Source organism: Solea solea, chromosome 19 (genome assembly GCF_958295425.1).
Source record: "Solea solea chromosome 19, fSolSol10.1, whole genome shotgun sequence".
Lineage (NCBI taxonomy): Eukaryota > Metazoa > Chordata > Actinopteri > Pleuronectiformes > Soleidae > Solea > Solea solea.
This window is the reverse complement of record NC_081152.1, coordinates 3,250,567-3,268,524: the sequence shown is the minus strand read 5'-3', so window position 1 is coordinate 3,268,524 and position 17,958 is coordinate 3,250,567. Positions and strand designations below refer to the sequence as shown.

At 41.5% G+C, this 17,958-nt stretch overlaps 1 protein-coding gene across 2 annotated transcripts; it reads right to left on the bottom strand.

Moving 5' to 3' along the window:
- Window positions 1-2,347: 2,347 nt before the first annotated feature.
- On the bottom strand, window positions 2,348-17,591 carry LOC131446629 (metal transporter CNNM3). Of its 2 annotated transcripts, XM_058618002.1 has the most exons (12): window positions 16,766-17,591; window positions 15,437-15,771; window positions 13,856-14,032; window positions 13,339-13,496; window positions 11,120-11,263; window positions 10,879-11,037; window positions 10,534-10,703; window positions 9,269-9,365; window positions 7,990-8,120; window positions 7,554-7,680; window positions 7,240-7,318; window positions 2,348-5,434 (listed from the first exon to the last, which is right to left on the bottom strand). In XM_058618002.1, the coding sequence occupies exons 1-11, from the start codon at window positions 17,471-17,473 to the stop codon at window positions 7,260-7,262; spliced, it is 2,265 nt and encodes a 754-aa protein (XP_058473985.1). In that variant the 5' UTR covers window positions 17,474-17,591; the 3' UTR covers window positions 2,348-5,434; window positions 7,240-7,259. The 2 variants fall into 2 exon arrangements, with proteins under 2 accessions (XP_058473985.1, XP_058473986.1); XM_058618003.1 differs by lacking the exon at window positions 7,240-7,318.
- Window positions 17,592-17,958: the final 367 nt, after the last annotated feature.

The window sequence follows — 17,958 nt, the reverse complement described above, 5'->3', positions numbered from 1 at the left end:
CCTCACACACCTGCACAGATGACATGACTGGTCACGTTAAATGTATCATTTGGTAATATTGCTATTCTTTTTCATAGTCATAGAAGTAGTAGTATAAATAGTAAATTATTATTAGTTAGTTGTAATTTGTTTTAGTAATGGGGGTATGTATGTAATAGACAATGTGAGATATACACATATATATATATACATATATGTATATATGTGTGTGTGTATATATATATATATATATATACACACACACACACATATATACATATATGTATATATATATATATATATATACATACACACATATATACATATACACACCACACATATATATACATATGTGTGTGTATATGTATATATATATATATACACATACATATATATACACACACACACACACACTAGGCGTGAGTACAACTTTGATTTGGTGGTATATCGTTGTGCTTCCTTGCGTGACACGATAATCGATACACCAGGGAAAATATCAATATTTTAATTAATAAATATACATATATATACACACATACATATATACATACATATATATACTATATACTATTATATATGTATATATATACATATATATGTATATATATCCTAAAAGAAACAGGAGGTAAAAGAAAATGAAAAACGTAAATAGTAACAGATAGAATGAAATAGATAAGTAAATCAGTACACAAAAGTAAGGAAATTAATCCAAAAATAAATAAATAAATAAACAGAATAAGTACTATAGCAACAAAAGGAGAAGCTGAATTTGACCAGGATAAAATAGTAGGTGTGGGGGGGAGAAATCATAAATTCAGCAAAAGGACATGAAATAATTTGTGTCGGATACTAAAGTGGAGTCAAAACAGTAATAAATAATAATACTAATAATTAAGGTTACGTAAAAGGTGAGTCACATAACACACAAATGTTTGCATCATTCACGTTCTGCACACATCGACCTCCTCGCTGACTTTATTCAAAGATTTTTCTTTTTTTTTTTAAACTGTCACTATAGATAAAAACGGCTGGTGTTGTAGAGCTCCAGGTGTGAACACAGAGATGAGAAGGTTTTGTCTGGCTCAAAGTTTTCACCAAAGTGCACATGGAGTGTAGGCAACATAAAAATTGCGCCTACTTGGGTCTGCACCATGTGTCACTGCAGCGTTACATGACGTTCACCACGTCACTACTTTCCTAGACCACACAAAGCTGCTTTACTCTCAAGTTTTCATTCACCCATTTATTCACACCCTGACACAGCACTGTCCCTCAAACATGCCCATTAATATAATATGATAATATTATTTAGTAAACAGGGGGACATCAGAAACTCATCCACTGTATGACGCAGAGCTTCAACACCACAGCTCAAATATTATCCTTGTCCGTCCTTCATCCACGCCCTGTCCTCTTCTTAGGGTCACATGAGCAGTTGCAACTAATCCCGCGACAGCACGTGTCACACCCTGGATGACCTGGAACGAATAGTGATGAGAATTGCTATTAATGTTATTGATTTGTGAAATACTGTAAAAGAAATGTGATGTTTTGTTTGTAATCGGTACATGGGACACCTACTGCACGTCTGTCTGTCCTGACAGAGGGATCCCTCCTCTGAGGCTCTTCCTGAGGTTTCTCCCTTTTTTCTCCTGTAAAAAGGTTTTTTGTGGAGTTTTCCTCACTCGATGTGAGGGTCTAAGGACAGAGGGTCTAAGGACAGAGGGTCAAATGAGAGAGGGTCTATGGACAGAGGCTATAAGGACATAGGGTCTAAGGACAAAGGGTCAAATGAGAGAGGGTCTATGGACAGAGGCTATAAGAACATAGGGTCTAAGGACAGAGAGTCTAAGAACATAGGGTCTAAGGACAGAGGGTGTAACCTGCTCTACAGACTGTAAAGACCTACGAGGCAAATTGTATCGCCCTGTGCTAAGTAGCCAGCGACCCGCAATTCCTGATTACTTAACACATTGCTTGTACTTTTACTTTCAGTACTTGAGTAGTACATTTTAAAATAAACTACTTGCAATACTTAAGTACAAAAAATGTTGAATACTTTAGTACTTCCACTTAAGTGCCGTGCTTAGAGAGCTTCTACTGAAGTCACTTTTTGATAGGGTACTTGTACTTTAACTCAAGTCTTGTGTACTTCATACATCTCTGTCCATGTTTGTCCTGCATAGGCCCGGTCTACGTACATCAAGCAATGCAGGGCATGAAACAGTAGGTGGCGTCGTAACAAACAAGGGAGACATTTACCTAAATATCAACTTCTCTTTTTTCTTGTACAACATTCAAGCACTTTCAATGACCAAGGACCAGTGAGAAGTCAGTGTGGGAATAAAAACAAGGCAAACACAAGCACCACATTTGGAACAGGACTTCATTTTATTTCCTAAGAAACTTGTTGAAGTGTTAAATGCAGTGGAGTTAATGCACCCACAACTGGTAACAACCCCCAAAACAAGAGGAATTCCACACGAACGTGACCCAGACAAAAAGACTGCGGCTGTTGCACCTGAAGACTGCGCAACAGCCGACATCCCAATCATGTTCTATCCGAGCAGTCATGTACCACGTCATCAACCTCCCCTCCCCTCCAGCACCCGAAAAAACAAAACAACCTCCCTCCATCAGAGTATTGATTATCATTTATACATTCAGTCTTTCCTCTTTTGAACACAGGAGAAATTAACTTATGACAACAAAGCAATGCATGTAAAATAGCTGAAAAATAGCATGTCATCAAAAATCATAGAAAAACAAATTAGATATTTGGCCAAATGCTCTAGTGGCAAACACGTGGAATCAAAATGGAAAAAGACAAAACAGGAGGTGATGTGACTTCTGAACAGCCCCAGGGTTCTCTGATAAAACAGAGAATACATTTCAGTAACACTTTATTTTGATAGTCCATCGTTGAGTGTCATTCGCTCAAGAGTCATGACCTGTGAGTGTTTTATTGACGTATCAGAATCAGAATACTTTTATTATCCCAGGGGAAATTGTTTTGTTACAGTTGCTCCATATCAGAGTACATGTGGAAAACCCTAAAAACTGTACACGTAAGTAGGGACGCACGATACGATCGGCACAATATCGGTAAAATGTATCATTGACAAGATCCTGTGATTTGACTACAGCCGTGTTTCCACCGTGTGGAACTGCATGGTTTGGTACGGTTAAATAACCATATTCTTTGGCACTCTTCCCTTGGGTTACCAGAGTAAAATGGTACGGTCCAGATGGAGCTACACTGGCTCCACCCACAACTGGGGTTTCTCCAGCGCCCGCAAAATGTCCTCTGTTGTGTCGCGTTTGATGTCGCTGCACCGGTATGTCACGCTACGTGGCCATGAGGCTCCGCCCACACTCTGCCTACTTAGTAAGACTTTATCATTCCAAACCGTACTGTACCACACCATGATGGTGGCCTCCCAAACTATTCTTTTTTTATATTGATTTATTTTTGTACAATGAGGAAAATGTATATATACATCTGCTGCGAGATGAGTACAAAAATATTATGTTTATTATTTCACTACAGAAGAGACTAAATAAATTCTGCAGTTGGGTGAAGGGGAAAAAAATGTATGTATATACACACATGGGTATCAGGGCAAAAAGCCCAATATCGTGCATCCCTACACTGAACTCGTCACTCAGAGTCGGCCTCACTGTTCTCCTCCTTTTTTTGAATTAATATATTACTATTCATATACATACACAGGAAAGGTCAGAGGCCATTTATGACACGTTACACATGTTTACATGTAACAGTGACTCGGAGGACGAGAGCTCAACATGCACGTCAGGCAAACAAATACATTAACATGAGAAATGGAAGTAATGATGACTGGATATACTGTTCTTGTCACTCACACACACACACAAACTTGTTTTTATATCTGAGTGAGGACACATCACTGACATAATGCATTCCCTAGGCCCTTATCCTAACCTTAACCATCACAACTATTGCCGTGTTTCCACTAGTGCGACTCGCCTCGCCACGGCACGGTTATTTTGTGTTTCCATTAGTGATAGAAACACAACCTAAACCGTGCCGTGCCGAGGCGAGTTGAGCTAGGACCATGGGTGGAAACGGGGCTTAAGTGTCTAACCCTTACCCTAACACAAACCTAAACCCAATTCTAACCCTAAAACCAGGTCTCAACCCTGAAAAACCTCATAAAGATACAAATACAAGCACACTCACACACACACTCAGATGTGAACATATACTGGAATGTTAACACAAGTCTATGATATGGGATAAAAAATAAAAAAACAAGGTGCTATAATGTGAATAATCAAGTCTCGGGTCATCATCAAACAGTGGGATGTTTAACATGTGTTTTTAGGTTCCGTGAGATGGTAAAAATGCCACTGCAGCACCCCCTGCTGGACCACAGAGTCAGTGTCAGTGAAATACTTCAAACAGAAAAGACGAGGGAGTGTGTAACAGCTGAGTGTTTGAAGGGAAATAAGGAGAAGTCCATTTGTAAATACTGGGTTTCTATTAAAATAAAATGGCACATGATGAGTTGATTATCAATATTATTCTTTTCTTTTTCCTGCAACTACAGTGGTATTCATGTTTTATTTTTCTACTTTTGGATACTAGCACTATGCTATACTATATAGTCCTATATGCAGCTCCAGAGATGTATGCTGGAATTCTAAACCATAAAACTTGTACATGTATTATAAAACTAATAAAGCCGACTCTAATAAAAAAGCATATTAGTTTTCCTGCAGATTCTCTTCTCTATTAATCATCGGATCTATGAAAAGGTTTAAAAAAAGTTTCTCTGTTTCATCTTCAATTGTATTTTTTTCCCCCAATTTCAATTAATACATAATATATATACAAAAAAAACTGGCAAATGCACAAAAATCTTGGTGCTTTGCTTTTAAAACTAACAGAAATAGTTAAAAGAGAAGTTTCTGTGACTAATCCACAGTTTAGATTAATCGACGGTGCACAAATTTAATGTGCAATTCTGCTTTTGATGAGCTTAAGAGAGCAAACGGTCGTTCTCTCTCTCTCACACACACACACACACACACACGCACACACACCACAAATAAACACATGTAGCTTTGGCACACAGAAAAGTAAAGATGCTAATTTGTATGAAACACTAAACCTCAAAGAAAGGGCACCGCCAAATTAAAATAAAGTGTGTGTATGTGTGCATGTGTGTGTGTAAGCTCATAAAGGAATGGCGGAGGAGATGAGAAGCACGTGCAGTGTACGAACATATAATCACTGCAGTTATGTCCAATCACTACGTTCCAGCCATAGATGATTTAACAATATACAATATATTAAAAAAACAAACAACAACAACAAAATTCTTTCTTATCTCTTTTTACAGCAGGCAGACAGAACCACACTACCCATGAGCCTCGTCTTCAGTGGAGCTTTCCTGGGCTCTACTGCCACCTGTGGGACCCGACCAATGACAAGAGAGCTTGGGGTGAGTGACACAGTTTGACACAAACTTTTTCTTTTATCTTGTTTTTTTTACTCTGTAGCACTTTGAGATTTGTTGTTTGAATGTAAAGTGCAATAAAAATAAAATCTATTATTATAAACAAGACAAGAGCAGGAAGACGACGAGAAGCAGTCAGCCAATGCAAGCGTGAGACACAGGTGGGATTATGACATCATTGTTTGCCCACCGTAGCTTCTTTCTGTTTCCGTGACCAAATACGAAAACAAAAACTTTAGTGGATTCATCCCCACACTGGATTCCTCTGCTACTTTTAATAGCACTTGCGTCATACTTGTTTCACATTAAATCAGTCATACACGTGGTACTGTTTAGGTTTTTTGTGCGGCAAACATCACGCAGACATTGTTATTGACTGGTATTCTTGAACTGGAGGGTGACGGCATTCCCAGTTCTGACATAAATGGAAGCAGCATCAGTGGAAATGTGTGTGTGCCACTTGTTGACGTTTTCATGTAAACATTGCACGGTGGAAACTTTGACTCTCGTGTGTCTTTTGTGCTTGTCATGTGATGTGAAGTGAAGTGATGCTTGTAATGTCCTCAGACACATACAGGAGGATTAGGGTTTCAGGTTCTCAACTAAACTGCTCTTAATACTCACCAAACGAGGATGAATACATTTGATTTACACGAGTCACCGTGAAACAAAATCCCTCAAATTTACCCTTAACCCTCAGTGTGATTGTGCAGAAGTCACAAAATAGAGCGTTTTTCAAAGTGAATTTTGGACTGCGACGTATTTCCAAATTTCACAAAATTCAATCTGATTTTAAACATTTTGAGAACTTTCTGCTCAGGTGTGTTTATATATATTATATATATAGTTGGTGAATATTTTTTTTTTTTCCATCACATCACTTAGGTTGTGCTGAAAAAAGGATATAAGACACTCTATATTGCACATTCTTATAACCTCTGTATATACTGTATGTTTAAACATAGTCAGCGGTCCATGGGCATGTAACAAAAGAAGAATGAAGATATTTCTCAGCTCAAGGGGAAACTGAGGTTTTTCAAAAATACTACTACTACCTATTCTAGTAATACAAAGCTAAATTCAAATCCGTGAAGTATTCCTTTAAGAAAACCTGAACTAACCTGGAAATTAGACTCAACAATCAACCCTTTAAAGATAAGATAAATTGTGCTTCATTTGTCCCACAGTGGGGAAATTTACATTTTTCCCCACGCAGTTATGACAAGTGAAGCTTTAAGGGAAATGTATTTGAAGATATTTAAGTTTCACAGTGATCTCTGCCAGTCCTGCTCCTAAGTGGTCTGAGTAAACCTCCAATATGGACGCCAGAGGATATTTTACATCCCTTCAAGTCACAATAATATCTATAACAATTGTAATATCGGAGTGTGTGTGTGTGTGTGTGCGTGTGTAGTTAATGAAAGGGCATGAATAGTGAGAGAGTTTACATACCCATCAGAGAGAGAGGTGTTTTCAGAGGAGGAAAATGACACAGGATGAAAGAGCCTCACACACACACACACACACACACACACACACACATCTATGTCTATGCCCTAAATCCTGACAAGACCTTTGTCTCAATAAATCAATAAAACACAGAACTGGGTGATTTGAGAATGTGAAGTGTAAAAGTAGTCGGTTTGTGTGTGTGTGTGTGCGTGTGTGTGTGTGTGTGTGTGTGTGTGTGTGTGTGTGTGTGTGTGTGTGTGTGTGCGCGCAGCGTCATGCTACTGACAGGGTGCATTTTATTTACCTCATGCACAAGAAAGAAAACTAACAGTAGTTCTCAATGGTATCAAAGAATGAAAAGTTTACAGGAAACTCTGGACAAACTAGAGGAGAGAGAAAGAGAGAGAGACACAGACGGAGGCACACAAGGAGGAAGGAAAAAGAGAGAGAGAGAAAAAGGAAATCATTTCAGTTCAGCTGAAAGAAAACAGACAAGTACATTCCTGACAATCCAACAAAACCACAGTAAAAAAAAAGAAAAGAAAAGAAAAGAAAAGAAGAGAGATTTCATCAGCAGTCAGGGTTAGTGTGGAGGTGGTTGGGGTAAACGTTTGGTACCTTGTGTGGTGTTTCTGTCGTTGAGCAGCTTTGTCTGACTGCTGGGCAGGATCTTAATCTCGGGAGGATCTGGACTCTGGCCCACGCGCGACGCCATCAGAGCGTTCAAATACTGGAGACGCGTCACCTGCAACACACAAAGATCCCGGGTTACCAAGACTTATCAATACTCGCTTTCATACTCTCTGTAACGTGGTGCTGACGATGCATGAACACGAGTTGCGGTGGAGTGCGAGACAACAAGAGTGCAACTCGTACCTCACGCGATCTTTTACGCTGATCTTGCCAACAACAACTAGAACATCTAGAATCCAGAGTCTGACTCCAGAAAATCGATGTACTGAAACTGTGTGTGTGTGTGTGTGTGTGTGTGTGTGTGTGTGTGTGTGTGTGTGTGTGTGTCAGCCAACAAGTGCTATCAGACACTAGCACGCACCCGAATGAGCTGCAGGTCAGTGAGAGCTCGCACGGTGTAGTCGGGGCAGTAGCTGGACGGGCTGGTGGCGTCCGCTGCCTCAAATGGATCCCTGGAAGAGTGACGCTGAGTTGACACTGGAGACTGGTGCACTGTTGGATAACACACACACACACACACACACACACACACACACAGTGAGCGATACACACAATACACATTGTGACCTATTTATATAAAAGGTCCATGTTGTTAGAAACAATGGTTCATCATCACAGAAATGCAGCCTGTGTATTGACACATTTTCCTCATGTTGATCCACCATCTGCAATAATGAGGGCGGGGTATCACTGCTGATTTCCTGAATCAATTTGATTAGATTCATTATTGATTCATGCCAATCTGATTAAATATTGATTCATTTAGAGATAGTTCTGTGAAAGTATCTTTCACAAACTGAACGAACGCTGCAAAGTGTAGAAAATGTGGGTCTCTCTAAGCCGGTGTGTCCTTAAAAGTCTGGTTTCCATAAACATTTAACCACAAAGTATTTACATAAATGCCGTTTTCACTACAAAGACACCAAACAGGGCAACTCTACCACACAGTCGTAGGTGATCATTCAAGCTTGAGCAATAAAAACCCGTTCAGGATAAGGATCAAAAGGATAAAAAGCCTCATGTGGAGGAAGTGTAGTGGTAGAAGATGGATGGATAAAAAGTTCAGAATATCCAGTTGTCCAGCAGAGGGAGCTGTGAGCGTAGGTTGGCCTGCATCATTGCCATCTAGTGCCATGTTTAGCACACACAGGCTTCACAACAGGGTAGACCAACATGCCACTGGATTTCAGGGCAGGAAAGAATGACATTATTATCATGAATCTATGCATAAGGAATCAAAAAAAGAAACTGCGGGGAGTTCAGTTTAGTTTGATGTCAGGCCCCTTAGCCTACAAAAACAGCTCTAGTAGAAATACGCCAACAATTCTTCAAATGTATTCAGTTTTTAGCATTTTGAGAAAAAGATTCTGCCAATGTGGTAAGAAATGTTGTCAAATTAAGCCCAAACTAGACAAAATAAGAAAGAAATGACTCTTCCTTTACTTGATTAAGCTCACTTTAAGAATGTATTCTTATATTTGCACACATAGTGTATTTTACTTCTGTATTTAACACATGTTTAATAGAACACACAAACCAGGAGCCAGAGCAGCCGTGTCTTCATGCAAACCGTTTGTCTTATTGTCGTTTCTCAGGCTCAATATGCGATGCATTCGACCGACTGCAACGCTTCACCTCACCTGACGATGGCAGTGTTAGAGCAGAGACGCCGTAGTACGTGAACGCGCCGTTCTCAAACTTCAGCCCTTCTTTTCCAATCTCCACCTCCACGCGACCCTGAGAACAGACGGTCCTGATTTATTTATTTATTTATTTATTTATTATTCATGACGTTGATGCTGTGAAAAGCAGAAAACAAGGAGTGAACAGTTCAAGATTCCCCCGACACCTGACTGTGTCTCTAGTTAGTTAGCTTTTCTACAACCAACATGTTTACAAGGAAAATAAATATGTAGTTCTTTTTTTTTCTACTGTTTTTGACATTAATAGATTGATTTTGCACCACAGATGTTATTATTGTGAAGTAAACATTATTCCATATCAAAACAAGCACTTTTACTTGTTAGCTACTGTTTTTCTCTACACGCTCATTGACCCCATGGTCGTTTGAAATTGATGCCTCTATTCATACTTAAGGTATGAGGGCTGCATGATAAATCGTCCAAAACAAAAACGCAATCTCGATTCACAAATCCACGTGATCTGATTTCTAAATGACGACGATTCTTCTGCATTTTATTTCATGAGCTGCATCCCATGAAGCGTCTTTTACGTCACACAGCGGCGCTGAGAGTGAGCGTGGAGAAATAACAGGAGAACGTGTGTGTTAAGGAGAAATAAACACAGAATGGATGGTGATGAAAACTCATCACACAACCACCCGACCCGAGCTTGTGCCGAAAAAAGGGATTTTAGACATTTCCTTTGCGAAATGTTGCAGATTAAACCACGTTTTCAGGATTTTTAACTGATCTGCAGTTCGGCATGGTTCAGTTTGATTCTTGTGTCTCTTCCTGTGACGACACTCTGACCAATCAGTGCCTGGCAGTCTGACGACAGCACACATTTTCCCTGGTTATGACCTCACAAGTCGAGCGAGTGGAAACACATCATATGTCACTTAGGACCCTACAATACTACTACTACTACTACTACTACTAATAATAATAATAATAATAATAACAACAACAACAAGCCCATCACGCAGGGCCTACACTTTACTTCACTTCACTTTATCTTTTGTTCATGGGTGCAATTTGCTTACAATAAACATGTAAGCAAAAAAAATAATTATTCACATTTTCCCCAGAATCGTGCAGCCCTAATTATTATTATTACATTCAATATCTGCCAATTAACCAACTGAAATGTTAGACCATCTTTAATTCCAGCAAGCTTCACTCAGTTGGGCCTTCAGGAGGAGAAATGCTGACAAAGCATGTACCTGCAGCAGCAGGATGAAATAGTCCACCGGGTGGTTGCGTGTGTACAGATAGTGGCTCGCGCTCAGTCTGTTGCCGGGGTCAAAATGCACTTCCTGGTTGACACTGGGGTGACGCAGCAGGTGAAAGAGGACCTTCTCGGACACACGGCCGGGGCTGAAGTGCTCCACCTCTGTGTGGGGTCAAAGAAACAAAGACGGATAATATGTAACTGCACCGTAACCATTACATGCGACATGTTACACTGTGACTTGAGGGACGTGGTCGCGCATAAATTCACTCACAATCTTTCCAGGTTGACACACACTGACACTGACACACACACACACACACACACACACACACACCTCTGGACAGGAAGCGATGCGTGGCCAGCAGCAGCTGTGGCGATGTGCGGATCTTGGGTTCTCCTTCAGGAGGCTTGAAGAGAGAAAACTCCTCGTGGGCACTGCGAGGCTCCAGAGGAATCTCCAGCTGAGCGAGGGGGCGCTTCACCTTCCTGTCCACTATGGAGGAAGGAGTTTAAAAAAAAGAAATAAGTCCAAAGCAAATGACTAATTATACAACAAAAAAATCCAAACCACTTACAGTAGCCGTCAGATTCATCCAGGATCTCTGATTTGATGATCTCCTCGATGACGTCCTCTAAGGTGACCAACCCCAGCACCTCGTAGAACGGATCTCCCTCCCCCTCATTGTTCACTTTCTGGACAATGGCCATGTGAGAGTTGCCTGGAATGAATTGGAAAGACAAAACATTCCTTTAGTCAATTTCTGCTCCTCGTTGAAAGGTTCTGACGCGACAACTTTTTTTAAAAGGGTTATTCCGTGTTTTTTTTTTCAAGTGTGGTCAGCACAGACTGCACTGTGCACACCACCCACATCAAACTCAAGGACTTTTCAAGGACATTATTATGACACAACGGTCTGTAAGTCCGTAAATATTAAGTCCGTAAACAGAGACAGCAGTGAATCACATATCCGAACGAAAACAATAACACAAGCAGAAGCGAAAACACACACAAATCCCAAAACACACGAAAAACACCGAAAAACACCAGCATATTCTAAAACTGGAGTGGTTTCATGCAGCTCTACAATCAGCTGTAATTCTCACTTTATTATAAGACCTTTATTAAGAGGTTTTCCTCCTGTAACGACACAGTTTTTATGATCAGTGTTTTAATTCAGCAGTACTTTGCTCTGGGTGTAGAGTGTGTAAAGCGTGCTTTTATTACATCTCAAAGTTGATAATAATTTCATACTAAAAGAGCGAATGTGGACGTTTAATTTGAATTTTTTTCAAACATTGTACAGTACAACGGGTTTACAGAACACTATCAGATATCAGTGTATACAGTACTTTGTACAGATGCTCATATCTGATTAATAGCTCTCTGAGACGCAGCTGTGAGGAGGTGTGTTTTCAAACATGTACACAAATACAGTGTTTTATTTTGAAAACCTGATGTCAATGTCCTTAAAAATCAGCTTGACTGCAGGATTTTTTACCAGAAATGCCTTTGTAATTCAGGCGTTCACATTCAGCATCAGATAGTTTGACTACAGAGAAACAAGTGTTGGATAATCTCTCTTAATAAAGTGAGAATTACGGCTGGTGGTAGAATATGCTGGTGTTTTAGTTTGTTTTTGAATCTGCAGCTCGTTTCTCCTCCTGCATGTGTTCTGGGTCGTTGCGGTGTGTTTGCCCCTCTACGACACAGCTGAACAGAAAACTACGGGAAAAGTTAACAGTCTCAATCTCTAGTCTTTTCCCATTGACACAATTTAGTAAATCATGATCCCATTAAAGCACAGCACATATGAGTGGACGCAGGTGTGATTTGAGAGCTTCAACCGTCCCGTCCCAGTTAGTCCCCAACGTTTGTGAACGTTTGAGTTTCAAAGTCTGCGATAATCCAGTTTGTTTTGCAACCAGAAGAATACACTTGTGTTTCATGTAGTCTGTTGTTGTGCTAATTAGTGTAAAACAAAACTGTGAAAGTGGTCTCTAATCTGTCGTCCTGCAGACTGATCGCGTCCGGGTAGCTCAGGAAAATGGAAACACGCGTCTGTGAATAAAGAGTAGTCTGGAAAAGACGGCAGATATCACTAGAACACAATGTGTCCTCAGTGACTTCAGACACGGGGGAGAAAGAGACACTATTTTTACTTGAATAAACAGATGAGTGATTGTTCCACACACGGTCAGCTGCACTGCACATCCACAGCTCGCTCTTGTCTGTGTGTCTACAGTCAGACAATACACTCTGCCCCCGAAGTAAATACAGAGAGACGAAGCTCACTCCTGCAGGAGAACTGACATTTGCCTTCTGGGATCGTAGTTAGGGTTATGCCAGAAAGTCGTGACTTGCTAGATTTGTCACTAGTCGCTTAATTGAAAAAATACTAATAATAACCTTTATTGTCTTTCTTTATTTCACTTTCTTTTGCCTGGCTCAGTTCATTCCGGCTCCATTTCTGTGATTATACACATTGTAATGCGCGTAGCATGTTCTTCTTTGTTTTTAATGTTGCATTACAGCGCCACTTACAGACTTGGCACATGCACACATGCACTTTCTGTGTGGATAGGGCTTAAGAAAGCCAATGGCAAAAAGTTGAATGCAGTAGCTGGTGTTTGACCAGAAAGAGGCCATAGTAAAACATTACTAGATAAGATTACAAGTTACAATTTAATCCTTGAATTCAAGAGAACATTTGTGCCAAATTTGAAAGAAATTGGTGTTTTGTTCTGGTTTTGTTTTTTCCTGCTAAACTAAAAAAAACAACAACAGTGAACCCACCTTTCTTGAACTCCTCCAGCATGGCATCCAGTTTGGTGTCATTGAAGACATAGTGCAGTGGGTGATTGTAGAACTTGGTGATGGTGGTCATGGGGGTACAGTCCTCTGGATCCACCAGGGCCAAGTCCTTCACATACAGGATTTCCACAATGTTGGACCTGAAACACCAAACACATGCTGATGTGTAGGAAGAAAAACACACTGTTCATCACACCATCACACGTGTGAGGAACTCCAGCAGAGAGATCATGAGTAGAAAGTCAAACATTCATCATGTCTGACCTGAGAGTGAATACTGATTAAACACGTCCCTGCTGGTCAAAAACCCACAGATGAATGAGGTAAATATTGGTGTCCTAAGATGGCAAAGTTGTGGAGAGGCCTCCTTGTTACTCTAATTCATTTTGACCTCATTTTCATGGGAAAAAACCCGCAAATGAGTATTTTCGTGCACACAGATTAATGAGATTAAAATGAAAAGGAGTATTTCTCCCCCACGGGAGAGTGTGGGACCCACCTCTCCTCCTCATAGATGGGCACCCTGGTGTAGCCGCTCTGCATGACCTCAGACATGGTGGAGAAGTCGAGGACGGCCGAGCTGGGCAGCATGAAGCAGTCCTTCAGAGGGGTCAGGATGTCCTCCACCGTCTTGATGCGCAGCATCCCACGGCTGAACTCCTCCTTCACAAACTCGCTGCATGGACACAGACACACATCCATGTTCCAAGAACACAAATCATCTTTTTTGTGACCGGAAAATAAAATGGAATGTATGATACATAAATTTTTGCCAGGGTTCAAATTCAAGGGCTTTTCCAGGGGTTTTCCAGGACCAATTATCTCAAATTCAAGGACTGAATGTGCCGACACAACTTAAGATGGGCACCTTGTAAGGTCCGCTTCACCCGTGGCGTCCACTTTTATTGATTTGCATCTGGACAAGTGATTGTCCTTGGGATCTTGGTCAAATTCAGAGACAGAGATCTTAACAAGACCTGGGTTTGCGCCCCGGTCAGAACAAGGGCAGTATTATAATAAACACACTCATCTCTCATGGAAATTAGTAAAGAAAACTGTATATTCTTCGGGTGAAGTGGCTTCTTTAAGAGTATCATCATTTGTTCTGCACATGTGCGAAGCATGATTATTTTATGTCTAAACAATTTGCAGAAGGTTCGGGGACTTTAAATAAAACAATGTTATATTAGGTTCTCAGTAGTTCTTTTTTAAAACATACATACACATTTGTATTTAACATTTTATCCTTATGAAATAGACATTTTAATAATATCTTTAGTTTTAAAACCTATTCTTATAAAATAAAACACTTTAAAAAACAACAACAGCTGAAACAAAGTGCTGTACATCAGAGATAAATAAAACAAATATAAAAGCGTGCGACCTAATAGACCTAAGAACAAACAATAAAACACAATAAAATTATAAAAAGGGATAAAAGCCAACGTCTCATACTGGGTCAAAAGCCAAAGAGTAAAAATGGGTTTTAAGATGTGTTTTAAAAGTGGACAGTGATTTTAGCCACGTAACAAAAGGCTCACCTATTAAAATCCATGCCATCTTATTTATGATATCTTAAAAACACATTTGCTGCTTTCTCTCTGTTTGACTTGAAACTGATCTAAACCAACAAACTGTGTTTTTAGGTCATGGTTGCGTCACTGTCACTGAGGTTAAATTCAAACAAATAAATATTACTAAAGTGACACAAAGTTTAGTTTCCTGTTGAAAGACACTGATAAGCAGCCAGCTACAGCAATAATTATAAGACACACTAACTTTTCAGAAGTGAGCCTTCTGCTAAATTGCTAAAACCTGTATTTCCATGTTTTTACCCAATGTGTCATTATCTCATATAACAACACTTAAAAAAATGCAAATATGACTTCATTCTACAGAGGGGTTACTTTGACTCTGTGTTTGAATTTGGTAACAATCAGACACAGAGTCCTGCAGGAGATGCAGAGATCTGAGCTCTGCAGGGTCCAGACCATCTCAACATGCCATCCAGGACTTAGTCCAAAGGACAACTGAGATGAAGGTACTGCAGAATCTGTGAGCAGGTGGAGGTGTAATTTACCTGTACGGGTCATTGACACTGGAGCGGATCATCTCCATGGCCCTCTCCCTTATTCCACAGGTGCTGATGTCCCTCCTCAGTGCCAGGTCCAAGATCAGGCCCAGGGGACAGGACAGGGGGCAGGTGAGCACCATACAAACCTGGGCCAGCCAGGTCAGACCCGGGGCCAGCTGGAAGCCATAACCGGAGCACACGATGTGAGGGCACAGCTCGGCCAGGAAGAAGATGAGGAAGCCACTGGTGAAGACTGCGGAGACTATAGAGCCCAAGGCCCGGTACAGGAGGACGCCCAGCACCGAGTGTCCCAGAGCACACAGGAAGAGCAGAGAGCACGCCTGAGAAGAGAGTGGAATAGAGACAGACATAATATGAAACCTTATTATCATTTAGAAACAACCCAGCTGTTGTTAGCAAAAACTTTTTGTTGTGTATTTTTGTTTGCATTTAAATTTAAATTTAAATTGTCAGAGTGACTTGTGTTAGCGGTTAACATCGAGCGACTAAACAAACACCAACCACAAGAAGACGAGGACGACGACAAGTGTTTGTATGGCGGCATCTTGGAATCCCATGTCGGGGTTGTGAGGAATTTCCTAACCCAGTGTTGGAAATTCAAGTTCCAACAACAAATAGAATGCATCATATAGAAGGCTTCAATGGCACTTTTCCATTATACAGTTCTAGCACTAATCGGTTCAACATGTTTTTGCTTTTCCATCAGTGACAGTGTGATCATTTTTATAGTACCACCTCTGACGAGGTTCCACGCCGGCTGAGCCGATACTAAAAAGTGCTGTCGTCAGAGTGCCGGGCCACTGATTGGTCAGAGAGTATCACACTGGAAGAGTCATGAGCGCGACGTCCGACACAAGAATCAAACCGAACAAATGCGGAACTGTAGATCAGTTAATACGACTTAAAAATCCTGAAAACAAGTTAATCTCCAACATTTAGAAAAAGAAAATGTCTAAAATCTCAATATTTAACAGAGGAGTTTGGTGTACTGAGACTACTGAGAAGTACTGAACGATTCTGTGAACAAATCATTTTAATGAACTGATTCTAATGATTCAGTTACACTGAAAACAACTGCTTTGACCGTCACTAATGTACTATGCAGTAATGGAAAACCACGTGCCTGATAACAAACCGAGTAGAACTGTATAAGCGCCACTAGTGTCAGACACAAAGCCTCAGCTGTTTTCATGGCCCCCCCTTTCAGCATGGGGCGCCAGACTATTGCCTGCTTTGCCTGTAGCAGCGGCCCTGCACGGTGAAGACGCCGAGCAGTGGATCCTCTCTGTTATTTCCACAAACACAGGAACTTACCAGAAAGTTTCCCCTCCTCCTGATTGGCTCCAGTCGCTTGGCGGCCCGTTTCTCCTCCTCAGAGCCGCAGCTGTGGAGAACATAGAGCTCCACGGGGTCCAGCCACAACAGGCTCAGGTTCACTGTCCTCAGCAGCGCGCACACCAGCAGCAGCAGCACTATTAGCACGGCCAGACCCCACGGCGGGATGTAGTCTGCCGGTTGACCCTTGTCGGTGTTTACCCGCAGTCTGTCCGGGCCCACGGATGCCCACTTCCCTCCGTTGAGCACGCACAGGTGGTGGTACATCTGCTCGACGCCAGCTGCTCCCGCAGAGATGCTCCTTCGCTGGACTTCCACCGTCACCAGCCCGCTGTAATTCTCGTCCGGAATGAACTTCCCCGTCACCTGGAAAGCGGACTCCAGGCGACTGGACTCGTGTCCGCACGGGTCGGTGGCATCTCCGACCGCCCCGGCCGCTCCAACCGCTGCCCCTGCGAACGCCACCCACGGCCAGCTTCCATTCAGTTCTTCCCCGTAGAGACGGAGCTTGAACGTGGCTCCTTCTGGCGCCGAGATGATCCGGTCCTTCATGCACACCAGACCCGCCGGCTCTTCCAGTCGCAGCCCCAGGACCAGCGGAGCTTCCTGGCTGCAGGCGCCGTACCTGATCCCGCACAACAACAATATCATCAACAGGAACCGTAGACCTGCCAAGCTGGCCACCATATTGGAATTGGTCAGCCTGGCTCTGCGCGAATCATGTGACTCCTGCCCCGCAGGAGCCCCGCCCACTTGGTGGAGTCAGAAGTGCGGGAGGGGTGAGCCCACGCAAAATAAACGAGCCCGCTGCAACTGAGCTGCGGTGCGGCGGCCATTTTGGCTCCAGGCTTTATCCTGTACTTTGAACAAAACATAACAACGAAATCAAAAAGACAAGTCAACACCAACGTTCTGTGGTTAAAAAGGAAAATAAAATAAACATCTTTATAAAAGTTTAACCAAATGGTATCAGAGTGAATCAAAACATTCAAGTTCAACTAAGTCTTGAGTCAGTGTTTAGCTAGCTAGCTGTTTTGTGAGATATCCAAGATGTGCATTATATAATGTGGTAAAGATGAGTTTTCGTATTCGTATAAGATTAGTGTAATAGAAGTGAATAGAGAAGCATAATAAAAAGCACACAACTCTAACCCTAACCCTGGTATTATTCT

What these genes read in the sequence shown, in the direction of transcription:
- LOC131446629 (XM_058618002.1), bottom strand. Translation starts at nt 17,473, where the DNA reads ATGGTGGCCAGCTTGGCAGGTCTACGGTTCCTGTTGATGATATTGTTG. An exon ending in GCTGGAGGAGTTCAAGAAAG is followed by an intron (nt 11,264 to 13,338) that starts GTGGGTTCACTG and finishes AATTCATTCCAG; the next exon opens with GCAACTCTCACATGGCCATT. An exon ending in ATTTCATCCTGCTGCTGCAG is followed by an intron (nt 9,366 to 10,533) that starts GTACATGCTTTG and finishes GTCTGTTCTCAG; the next exon opens with GGTCGCGTGGAGGTGGAGAT.